The sequence below is a fragment of the Lytechinus variegatus genome, chromosome 11 (assembly GCF_018143015.1).
Source record: "Lytechinus variegatus isolate NC3 chromosome 11, Lvar_3.0, whole genome shotgun sequence".
Lineage (NCBI taxonomy): Eukaryota > Metazoa > Echinodermata > Echinoidea > Temnopleuroida > Toxopneustidae > Lytechinus > Lytechinus variegatus.
In genome coordinates this window covers 6,307,501-6,320,394 of record NC_054750.1, presented here as the reverse complement: position 1 = coordinate 6,320,394, position 12,894 = coordinate 6,307,501, and the positions used below count along the sequence as shown (strand labels likewise).

The window sequence follows — 12,894 nt, the reverse complement described above, 5'->3', positions numbered from 1 at the left end:
GTAGATGGGGTAGTATCGGCAGCGTTGCAGTCCATAAGGTAAGAATGGGAATGCACGTGGTAGAAAGTTTATATTGTCCTGCGATGCGGTTCATCATACATTACATAAGCCAAGACATTGGACAATACAGACTTTCTAATACTTATTTCCCATCTCTCTCGAACTGCCTTGCTGCCGATGTTACCCCATCTACAGCGAGTCAGCGTTATTCTGAAGAAGCCTGTAGAAACAATTTGGTAAAAGCTCACAAGGTAAAAACAAATTTTAGATAGATTAAGATTTGTTATATTTCCATTCATTACCAACCGTCATACTTCATTTTATACAAAATAATGGGGAATTCAGGAAAGCAGCTACAAGAAGATGCATAGTGCCTTGATAGTGGAATCCCACTGAAAGACACAGACTTTTTACAAGATACCCAACCTAAAAACAAAATTTAAGTTGCTTTATTTTCAGTGATTTTTTTAATTTTTGTTTTGCCTCTCTTTAATTTTGAAATTTATTGGCCAAAGCATTAAAGAAGAAATTAGAAGAGTACTCGGTATATAATGTTTATTAACATCCTTTTTTTTTAGACCTGACACTACAGAACACAACATTTTCTGTATGTAGTCTTTCACACATGAGACTTTAAGAAAACTGCTGACCAATCAACTTCCTTAAAAACAGCACAAAATAAACTCATCACATCATTGCATCATTATGAAATCAACATGTCATGAGTATTGTTACCATACCTGCGACCATAGTCTTGAGATTTTAAGTGGAGGATGTGTGTACAGTGTATTTAAGCAAAGTGAAGCCTTTTATATTGCCATGTGTGAACAGAATGAAAAAAATATGTTGCTGAGCCTTGTCGCACCAAATCTTAACACGGCTTTACTGTGTGATTTCCAAGGACACCCTTCTCTCCATTCAAACTTGGCTTTTGGTTAGAATATTTCCTGTTAATTTCTTGAATGCCTTGCCTAACATAGCACACAATGGTCCAGCTGGTAATGGTAATGATAAAATAGAATTAATCATATTGTTTTCTATTATTTTAGTATCTGTCTGTATTCAAACCAGAAAATTATTATGTTCTTTATTTATAGATCAATACAATTTGATGAGGTCTGCCAATGTCCCATTCAAAACATGTAAGAAACAAGATTTTGTGCACTGACTTAGACTGACTTATAAATGGAATAATCCAATCGGCAATGGAGCACAATTATATGATTGTTGGAAATTATTTGATTTCACTATAACACTAATTTTTTGTAGAATTCAACACAACACATCTCATACTTTCATGTCCGTTAGGTTAATAAATAAAAGCTTATTATTGGCAAAATAGTAATTCTATTGACTTTTGATGTATCGTTTAATTAATATTCAGAAATCATCTACGGTGGAGATTCTACTGGAGCTCGTATTCAAGGCCTATTACCAAACACAACTGTGAATATCAGTGTAGCTGTCCTCATCTCTGCTGGTGAACTAGAGAGAGTTGGACCAGTCTTGGGCCAATCTGGTAAGTCTGAGATCTACATTCAGGAATGCACTTAATTGTCACTTTTCTATCCTGGAATCATGATTTGAAGACTTTTATAAATGGTAAATGGTAGTGACTTTTTTTTTATTGCTAAGAAAGAATGAATGCTTGTAAGCAAGCAACCAGAGGACTGACGGCTTAAGGTCCTCTCCAAGGGACCTGCATGGTAATGAGAATATAAATGCCTTCTCAACGGGCACTAGCGCACCAATTGGAAATCAAACCCGGGTCACCGGAAAAAAAAACCCTGCTCGACCGACTGAGCTATCACGCCTCTTTAAAGGAGGCGTAAAAGAAGTTTCTGAACCTTTTTATTTTTATCATTCATTTAAATTACTGTGTTTCTTAGAGTGTTTGTTTCTGTAAATGATGTCCTTCTTGAAACTCATCAGGTTCATGTTGTTATTGTGCCCTATCCAGACCCATGTCCAACTGGCTATGAGGAAGCAGCTAATGGGCGGTGCTACAGGTTCCATGACTTTGGTCGCTATGGTAACGACTGGGACAATACAAGGTGTGTGGCATGAGATCTAATAAGCATTTATTCCTTGTGATATACTTTTTTCTTATGTTTTTTTTTCTTTGGGCCGCTCGTTGCCATAAATGGCCCATGTTTGCCAAATTATAAACAATGAATGAAATAAATATAAAATTGTTTAAACAAACTGATTAAATATGAATGAACAGAATTCTTAAATCTGTCCATGTTGGGAGCTTAAGGGAATGTGATGGCAGGAAATGAGTTCCAAAGCCGAGCCGTCCTTGGTATGAACGAAGATTGATTGAGAGAAGTGTTTGACGTACATGTGGGGACAGTGACTCTGTAAGGGGGTGGGTGGTTGCAGTAGAGCTTGTCAATCAGACCTTGGCAGCCAAGGGGGAAGAATTCCAGAGAGCTCAAGGAATGGTTTCAGGGAGAAGGAATGGATGAAGGTAAAGAGAAATGCAACATTTCAGTGGATAAATTTCAACTTTGATAAGGTCTTCAATTATTTGGAGGCAGATGGCATTATCTGTAACCATCCCGAAGGTTTCATGACATGCTCCAGTGATTGATGAGGGGGGGGGGCATTTCAAGAAAGATGTCAGAGCACAAACTAAATTATCAGCTCTGACAATTTGACTGAAATCCTAGTTAATTTTCTTTGGCTAAGAAGAACTGATCTCTGTAAGAAGGCCAGGTTGTCAATACTGACAAGCTTCATGTCAGATCTGTAATTTTAATTAGGCAAGAGACCTTGTGCTATTCACTTTTCACATTCGCAAGTGCTGACCAGCACAGTGCAAGATATGTCACCCTCTCTCTCTCTCTCTGTCTGTTTGAGGCAGAAAGGATGTGAGAGCAGTGTTCCCTTAGAGTAAATTTATTATTCCCTCTAACACAGATTCTACTGCTCTGAACCGGGTTACAATTTTGAACAAGACCTGATGATTATAGACGATGAGTGGGAGTTGGAATACATCACTAATAGGACTAAAGAGTTCAATGATAGCAGAGATTGGAGAATAGGTGAGTTTAAACATGAAACATTTATAGGTTATGTTTAATCTGCTGCCATCAGGAACCAAACTACAAATAGGAATCCGAGAATTTGGTGGTCAATGGATTGATGTCCATGAGAACTGAAAAAAAAAAATTCAGATCAACCCTTATGTAGAGGGTCGTCTGTTCTATTCTATAAAAGATTATTAATTTTATTTGAAGATATAAGAGCTTGTAGGGTACCTATCTTTCACTTTCAAACTCAAAGACCCAAATCCATGCTATTCTATTCATGAGTCCACTGTTTGAAGAGTGGACTCATGAATTAAATAGCGTATCTAACCATGGTAACAGGTATCAATTTGGCGCACTGTGACAAAAGCACGTATCAGCATTGGACATTTCTTATACATGCGTCCGATACGTGCTAAATTAAGCTTAATTTATACAGGAAATCTGCATAAACCATGGATTCCACCATGGATTTTCAAAACCACCTTTGTGGATTTGGGCCAAATATTTAGTTTTTAAGTTATTTTCAGGGTCAGCATTTATTAATATAACTTTGTCTACCCTGCTGAACCTACTTCTCATTAAATTTCTTGTTCTTTAACATTTTTTCTACCTCTTATTTGCTCTATGTACCTTATGCGATTTTCGTATTTTACATTTTGTATGATGAATGAAATAAAATCTAATTGATTGAAATACATTTTATTTTTATTAAAGGCTACTCTTTCTCATTTGAAGGGGATTAGAAGTGGGTTACTGTGTATTATTATTTGTAAATAACAAGTTTATCTCATTCAAACATGAATATCAAAAAAAATAAATAAAAGGCTACTCTGATCCATTGAGAAGTATTTTAAGTGGATCACATGCGCATCAATGTCTTTGCCCACTGCCAGTACAGAATCACTCCTGAATCACTCCTGTGCCAGTTTAATTTCAAGGTGCAACTTTAAGAGGGATTTTGTATAGACTATGCTAATTCAGCTCTCAATAGCTTTTGATTGGTTTATTATAAAGAAAGGCTTTGTGTGTACACAGTACAATGCAATGCTCACTTCACTATTATGTATGTGTGTATGAACAATAGACTTAATGCACTTTATGTGTATTGTGAATAGAATGTGAGTTGAGTCAAACTTGGCAGTCTGCTGTATGTAACTCTAGCCAACAAAGCGGGCAAAGAATTAAGTCTCAATTCAACTCTAACTTTTTGAAAATTATCTTGAAGGATATTCTGATCTCTCTGTTGAGGGAGATTGGAGGTGGATCACGTGTGCATCGTCAAATGATTGGCAGAAAAGTCTCTGGGCAGAAGGTTACCCTCAGAACGGCCTGGACGACTGCGGAGTGTTCGACCCGGACACCATGACTATCTACGATCAGGTCTGTGACACGATGAATATTAACTACATCTGTGAAGTCACTCCAAAAGGTGAGATACATTTACGGAGCGATCGATTGCAAGTCTAATTTTGGTCCTAAATCAATCAAGTCTTGAAATCAAATTGTGAATTTGGTATTTATTGCTAATCTGCTTCTGTCGACAAGGGAGTACAATCTGATTTGCTACTGTTACATGTAAAATTTATATAACACATATCAAGTCTCCTCAGGATTTTTATGATTTTTGTTTAATTCCTGGGTGTTTTTTTTTTTTAGTTCATATGAACAATAGTAAATACGACGCGAGTCAAAGTTCAGTATGTTTTGAAATAAGACCAGTAATGTAAGCCTATGTCTTTAATACTTCTTCATTTCTTGTTTCTACTTTTACCCAGACTTCGATAGAGGGGATGAGAACGTGTTCAACGTCAATGCCACGGCCATTGCGTGGGACACCGTACGGGTCACATGGAATGTATCTGAATACAATTGTGATGTCGTCCTTTACAAAATCTACTATCTCGATACATTCCTTGGAGGAAAGCCAGAGTGGGGTATGTCTTTTCATTTTCTATATATCATTGTCTGTATCTTGAAAAAATATAAAGCAGACTTATACAACATTTTCAATGCTTTCTATCACTTCATTTGATGTTGTGCACTTGGGTTCAAAATGCTGCGCCACTATATGTTATGTGTAAGTCGTATGGCGTTCCATACTTCATGGCCGACTCGGTCATGGCAATAAACTGCCTTCACCCCTACCTGAGGTCGTCCGGGAGTTTCTTCTTTTGTGTAATGGCGTGGTGGCACCGTCGGGATCTGAACCTAGACCATTCGACTCAGTGTTATTCCAAGCACAGAGGGAACTTTATCCAATCCGTGGGACCGGGCGCTCGAATGTAACTTTTTCGTGATAACGTCAGGTTAGCTCTTTTTCTTAGGTGAATCGTAGTCCCACATACTTCTGAAGATGTATGGATTTGCATCAACGCAGCGATGCGCCATTGCCATGACCGGGCCCATTCTTGGTGATGCGTCGAAGAGGCGGCGCGCTCCAGCCCCCCATTTTCCTGCTGTCGTGCAGGGGCAGCAGGAGAGTGATTGCTTCGTACAAGTAGAGGTACGAAGTGGTTATACCATTAATGTGGTGAGCAAATCAGTTGTTGACCATTGTGGTATTATTATTGAATTTGATGTTGACTATGACAGTTTTTATTTTTCTGAGTCTGATGCTGATGAAAACATTCCTTCGGTTAGGGGATTCCCCATACCCAGGTCGAGTGTGATTGGCAGTAGTTCTTTTGTGCTATCTTACGAAGATTATAATCTATGGTTTGATGGTTTAGTGATTGCAGATGATGCTTTTGTAGGTCTTGGTCTCCGAGGTGACATCCTCGTCGGTGCACCGTTTATGGAGCACAACGATGTGATTGTTTGGCCTTCCAAATGTTTAATAACATTCGGTGACTTGGGACTTGAGTTCATTTACCACGATTCAAATGAACACCAGCCTACAGATCTCACACAACCACAACATACAAATGGTAGCTTAGACGTACAACACAAACATGAGAGAAAGCCGGATAGTCCAACAGTCATGACAGTTTGCCTTGATGACAAGACTGAGAACAAGATTGAATGTGCAATTGTTGATACATGTACATCCAATGCATGCCTGGTGAGCGAAGCGTTCTCCCATTGTGACATGACTGTGAGTGAACATGAGTGTGGTGCACCCCTCAGTATCAGTAACCATGGTTACCATGAGTCTGGATATGAGAGTGAAGGAAACACCTGTCATGAGTGTGAAGGTGACATGATGATTGGTGATAACATCCTACATGAGAATGATGGTGACATGATAAGTGATACTGATAACTATTTACATGAGTCTGAAGGTGACATGGTGAGTGATATCTTACACGAGAATGAAAGCGACACGAGTGATGATAAAATCTTACATGAGAGTGAAGGTGTCATAGTGATTGATGACAATATCTTACATGAGAATGAAGATAACACGATGATTGGTGATAACATCTTACATGAGAATGAAGGTGACATGGTGAGTGATGATAACATCTTACATGAGAATGAAGATAAGACGATTGGTGATAACATCTTACATGAGAATGAAGATGACATGAGTGATGATCACATCTTACATGAGAGTGAAGGTGACAAGAGTGAAAGTGACATGATATGTCATAACATCTTACTTGAGAGTGCTGGTGAAATGATAAGTGACAACATCTCTCATGAAACCATGAATGTAGATGAAAGTGAGGTTGATTCATCAGTTGATCTTAATAACATGTGTATATAGTGCGGTACGGTGTGTCATCCCGTAGGACTAGCGTGCCAAAATTGATTTTTTGGTTGTTTTGGCTTCAATAGGGTCCCCTTAGACCAAAAACGATGGGGTTCAAATTTTCAGACCCCTCCTTCCCTTTGTGGGGGGTCCTTTTTGGCGCCATATTGGCCTGTACAAAGCCCAATAGGATAATCCATTGTTTTCAACCTTATTTCTCACTTTTCTTCGCCAATTTTATTTTTAAGTTGTCTGAGGTGTACAAGAATGAATATTTGATGATGTTGTGATGTCAATATTTTTTCACTTTTGCCATACGGGGGGCGGATTTTGCGAAAAATGCCCCAAAATTGTAAAATATTACCCCAAAAATATAATTTTCCCCCTTTTTGGCACTAGAATTGGGACAAAAAGATTACAAAATGAAGTGCATATGTCTTGTTGTACAGTCCAATAACAGAGGAATACATCACATGTAATTTATATGATTATTCTTGGTAAATTGATGTAAAAGTCACCCCCATTTCAGGATTTTATGCAGTGAAAACCTAACTACAACACTAGAGGGCGCCATAACTTATCATGATGATATTAGTGTGGTACGGTATATCATGACACAGCTCCTGCAGGATTTTTGTGCCATATTTTTTTTTATTCACTTGGGTCCAATCTATCAGGAAATGATAGGGTTCCAATTTTCCCCACCCTCACCCACTGCGGGGGGGGGTCACCTATATCAAGACCCACTAAAATCAGGAGTATTAGTAATTTTGCGCCCGGTTGAAAATGAATTGTTTTATGGTATTTTATCATCCCTAGACAGCTAGAATGCCTATATCTGAAGGCTTCAAGTTAGACGAGCATCCTACCAACCATATCCCCTACCCCCCCCCCCCCCCAACTGACTGGCATACAACTTTCACCATTCGGCCACTCGTTCTAGAGTACAATTTACGATTAAAGGACTTCAATTCGAATTGTCAGTTATATACTTCTCGGCTAATTTCCAATTACTAATAGACAGAAAGAAAACATAAAATATATTTTTTAGCCCCTCCCCCCACACACACGCACACACACACACACATGCACATAATCGTTATTGAAATAACATGTGATGTTTAGAGAACTTTTGAACTTGCATTGTTTTTCAACAGTTTTTACTACTAAAAATCTACCAAAATCTGCATCAGGGAAAGTGGTTATTTTCAAGATAGTATCCAAGATGGCCACCATTCACTTAAAATTAATGAATACGACTCACTCATTATCCACCCTAGAATCCTAATTAGTTTCATACTCCATGGTCTAGGAGTTAAAATAATTTGTTGGCACAGGGTAGAGTAAATATAAGGACCCCAGGATACCTGGAAAATATAAGATGGCATAAAAATCCGCAATTTGATTCAATGATTTTAAGGGTGAAGTAGTAAATTGGAAAAAGTTACAAGGACAGTGAGTGGTCTGGTGGGTCCAAAAATCCATGATGGCTTCAAAAAAATTATTCTGAAATGGCTGCTAAACTTAAAGCAGACATAGCTGATTTCATATCGTCCATGGAAATGTGATTTCGATGTTTAATTTTAAACCACTGGTTTGGGTCAAGTAATATATAAGGATAAGTTACAAGGACAGTCAGTGGTCTGGTATGTCCAAAAATCAAAGATGAATTCCAAAAAAATTATCTTAAAATGGCTGCTGATACTTAAAGCGGACATAGTTCATTTCATATCGGCCTGGGAGATATCAGGTGGGTGTTTCATAAAGCTGTTCGTAAGATAAGAACGACTTTAAGAACGACTGGTGATCCTTTCTTTTGGTAAATGGTATACACCATAGGCGATGGTTTAGCGCGTAAGAAAGGATCACCAGTCGTTCTTAAAGTCACTCTTAACTTACGAACAGCTTTATGACCTGGCCCCCTGTTTGGTGCCTAAACCAATGGTTTCAAGGGTCAAATAAGACATTTGGATAAGTAAATAAGGGCTGTCAGTGGTCTGGTATGTCAAAAAATGCGATATGGCCTCCAAAATGCAGGGTCTAAATTAACTGTGGTTTTTAAAAGTAGACCTAGTTCATTAGAAATGCACATCGTGGATTTGATTTTCGTGTCTACACTAGAGTTTAAAGGATCAAGTATTGTTCCAAGTTGAAAGAACAGTCGGATGTCAAGTTTATCAAAAATCCAAGATTGCTTAAATGACTGATATTACTTAAAAGTGGATATAGAACATTAAACATACACCCGGGAATATTATTTTGGTGTCTACACTAGTATTTCAGAGTTGAAATTAAAAATATTTATTAAGGACTGGCTACAATGACTATGCAGTTATCAATTTTGCCTTAAAATCCAAGTTGGCTTTTAAAAATGGGTTCCAAAATGACTATTGTTACTTAAAAGTGGAGACATTATTCAAACAATACCAACCTGTGAGAAATACCAACCTGTGAGAAATATTTTCGTGCCTACACTTAAATGTATGGGATAAGTTATCTATTGATTCATGAGTTTGTAATAGCACCCATTTGATTATTTTTTAAAATCTACCATGGATTTTAGACAAAATGGAAAACTTAATATCCTTGTTATTTGTTGAATGTATTATCTGACCCTTTATACCACCATGTAGACATCCAAATTATTCCTCACATATTAATATTGTATGAACTCTGACCATTATTAATGAGTTTTAGGAATCATTTTAGATGCCATTTTGAAAACTTTCTTGGATTTTTAGGCAAAATGGACAAGTGCATATCTTTGTAACTAGTCAAAAGTATCATTATAATCATGAAACCATTGAGTGGACACCAAAATCATATGTCCTTGGTGAATTTTAAATGAACTATGTCCATTTTTAAGTAACAGCATTCACTTTAGACTCAGATTTCTTCACGCCATCTTGGATTTTCCGACATAGACCAATGACTGTCCTTGTTATGATATGATGATATTAATAATATAGGTATATTTACCTAGGGAAGCCACTTCAGTTCTAAAAACTGTTCTCCCAGCGGGCCTTGCCATTATTATTACCCCTGCCTTAGATTGGCTGCCTAGGCGCTCTAGCATTCAAGGAATTTCTTCGCGCATTCAGGGAATTTCTTCCTACCGGGTACCCATTTACCTCACCTGGGTTGAGTGCAGCACAATGTTGATAAATTTCTTGCAGAATGAAACTATGCCATGGCTGGGATTCGAACCCACGACCCTTTCAAAGTCAAAAGACCAATCCACTGGGCCACAACACTCGAACGGTTGTAACTAATTTTCTGACTTTAAAAATCATGGTTTAGACATCAAACCATATTCTTGATGGATATTACATGTCCACTTGTAAATAACAGTGGCTATTTTATGCTCTGTTGTTTAACATACTCGACCAACGACTCTCGTAGCTTATTGTAATGTATTATTAGACTCACTTTTCCATGGTAGTCACACACATTCATATTCCCGGATATTGAACAAACTATATCGGTTTTTCAAGCAGCAACAGCAATTTCAAACTCCATTTTTGGAAGCCATCTTGGATTTTTTAACATACCGGACCACCGACTCTCCCGGTATGTTGAGTCCAAGATGGCCTTCAAAAGTTAAATAAATAAATAAAAAAAAGGAAACGGTATTCTTGTCCCAATTTTGATCGTTGAAACCATGGTCTAGACACCGATTCCATCTATCTCAGGTATATAAAATGTGCTATGTCCATTTAAAGTATCAACAGCCATTTTAAACTCCATTTTTGGAAGCCATCTTGGATTTCTGGGTCCTTGTAACTTTTCCCGATTTACTTCTTCACCCTTAAAAATCTTTGAATAGAAACCAAATTAAGGTCACTTAAGTAACAAAAAAAAAAGAATCCAGGATTTTTTTTTTTAGCCTAAGGCAGCCATTTTGCCCCCCCCCCCCCCGGGGGGGGGTAGAATCAAAACAAATTAGATGCCCATACTATGAATCGACATTGGAAATAATTGCTCTTGAAATGTGTCAGCTTTCAAATTTATTGATAAAATTACAGTGCCTAGAATTTGTTTTTTTTAGGGAAGTGCTTATCATAAGTTATGGCGCCCTCTAGTGTTGTAGTAAGGTTTTCACTGCATAAAATCCTGAAATGGGGATGATTTTTACATCAATTGACCAAAAATAATGATATACATTACATGTGATATATTCCTCTGTTGTTGGATTGTATAACAAGACATATTCATTTCATTTTGTAATCCTTTTGTCCTAATTTTAGTGCCAAAAAAGGGAAAAATAATATTTTGGGGGCAATATTTTACAATTTTGGGGCATTTTTCGTAAAGTCCGCCCCCATATGGTAAAAGTTAAAAAACATTGACATCACAACATCATCAAATATTCATTCTCATACACCTCAGACAACTTAAAAATATAATTGGCGAAGAAAAGTGAGAAAACAATGGATTATCCTATTGGGCTTTGTACAGGCCAATATGGCGCCAAAAAGGACCCCCCACAAAGGGAAGGAGGGGTCTGAAAATTTGAACCCCATCGTTTTTGGTCTAAGGGGACCCTATTGAAGCCAAAACAACCAAAAAATCAATTTTGGCACGCTAGTCCTACGGGAGCTGTGTCAGTGACATACCGTACCACACTAATACATGCCTACAACAATGTCAAAATCTTACAAGGTATAACCATAAATGACATCATACCTACATGTAACACTGAACACGATCTCTCAGACACGTATCATGAGGTCTACTGCAAACCAAATTGTGTTGCAAGTACACCCCATGCCTATGAACTACCTGATACAGTTATAGATGTTTACAACAATCCTGTTGCGTTTGGTTTCTTGGCTGTGTATTGTCGGTTTGCTTGCAGGTCCCAAGAGGAACATGTAAATGTTCCAGGTCCTCCGGTCTTTATTACTGAGCATAGCTCTGGGCCTGTTAGTTCGTCATATGACGATGGTGTTGTGCACTCTGATGTTCTGTCTTTCCCTGACGGTGACTCACAAGTGAATCGTAGAACAGATCGTTGCACGCCTAAGCGTTCAGATACTACATACAATATCGATTGGACCATAGCTGATTCGAATCGCGATAGTCGTACCAAACACGCTCCGGGTTCCGATTCGTCTCGCAGTGCCACATATCGCAGCTACTATGCTCCTCGCAAACGAGCATTCGAGTCGTACTGTCGTAACCATGTTGTTGATCGTACACGAACAACAGGTCTCTTCGCAGTCAACAAACCGGTCGTTGAATCGTATCATGGCAGCTCGAGCAGATGTAAACTCTCTCACAACTCTGTAGCCGCTTTGAGTACTTACAAAGAGTACTACAGCATTGACTGTTCGTACGGGACATCTCCAGAGATGCGTAGCCGACATGCCTCCGTCACTACTAGGTCCGTGTCAATGTTCATAGATCGCAACTCGCACGCCTCTCGTGTCGTTGAGCCCGTGTGCTCAGTTCCCGACATTCGTTACCATGACAACTACGCCACGTTTAAGCCTACATATCCTCCTGATGCCAATGTTCCTGCTTCAACTACAGACATCATGCATGGTAACTATCGTGATCCATTCGGCCCACGTCTGGACGATGCGGATCTTCACCTTACTGGCTGGCCTTCAGTTGGAGACAATGGCAGGTCCGACCCTGTGACAGGCGCTTCTTCGTTGGTTTCTCCAGTGACTAGCCACATGGTCACTCTTGATGACAGATCCTATGATTGTCATCGACAGGCCTCTTTCACTGGTCATTCTGTGCTGGACCCTAGCCCGTCTTCCTCTCCTGGTCCTACCTGCTGTGACGCCTACCTTACCTGGAGTCTTACCCCTTGGAACCGTGGTCCCCGACCGCCCTCACTGGAAGACGGATTGGATCCTTTGTCCGAGGAAACTCTGGCTGCCTGTCCCAAGGTCGAGAACGTCTTGTACCCGGTAGACAGTCAGGAATATTCCATGATTATCGTTGGCCTCACCTCGTTGAAGAGCCCCTCCGACACATTCTACTGGACTTTGGTACCAGACTTTGACCCCACTTCATTGATGCCTATCCAGGTCAGCCTAAAGCGCTGATACTTTTTTCATCTGGACTTTGATGATTTGAACCTTGTTTTCCACAAGTTTTAACCTTGAACTTTCGTTTCCCGGCTATTTTGCTTTTACAATTTATTAT

The 12,894-nt window shown here is 38.9% G+C and overlaps 1 protein-coding gene across 1 annotated transcript in view; it reads left to right on the top strand.

Annotated features, from left to right (window-relative positions):
• Positions 1-12,894, top strand: part of LOC121423607 — a 78,377-nt gene that overhangs the window by 41,279 nt on the left and 24,204 nt on the right. Inside the window, exons 37-41 of the mRNA XM_041618990.1 lie at positions 1,385-1,519; positions 1,961-2,054; positions 2,926-3,050; positions 4,264-4,467; positions 4,814-4,972. Coding sequence (XP_041474924.1) covers positions 1,385-1,519; positions 1,961-2,054; positions 2,926-3,050; positions 4,264-4,467; positions 4,814-4,972 — 717 coding nt within the window. The remainder of the gene's footprint in view (positions 1-1,384; positions 1,520-1,960; positions 2,055-2,925; positions 3,051-4,263; positions 4,468-4,813; positions 4,973-12,894) is intronic.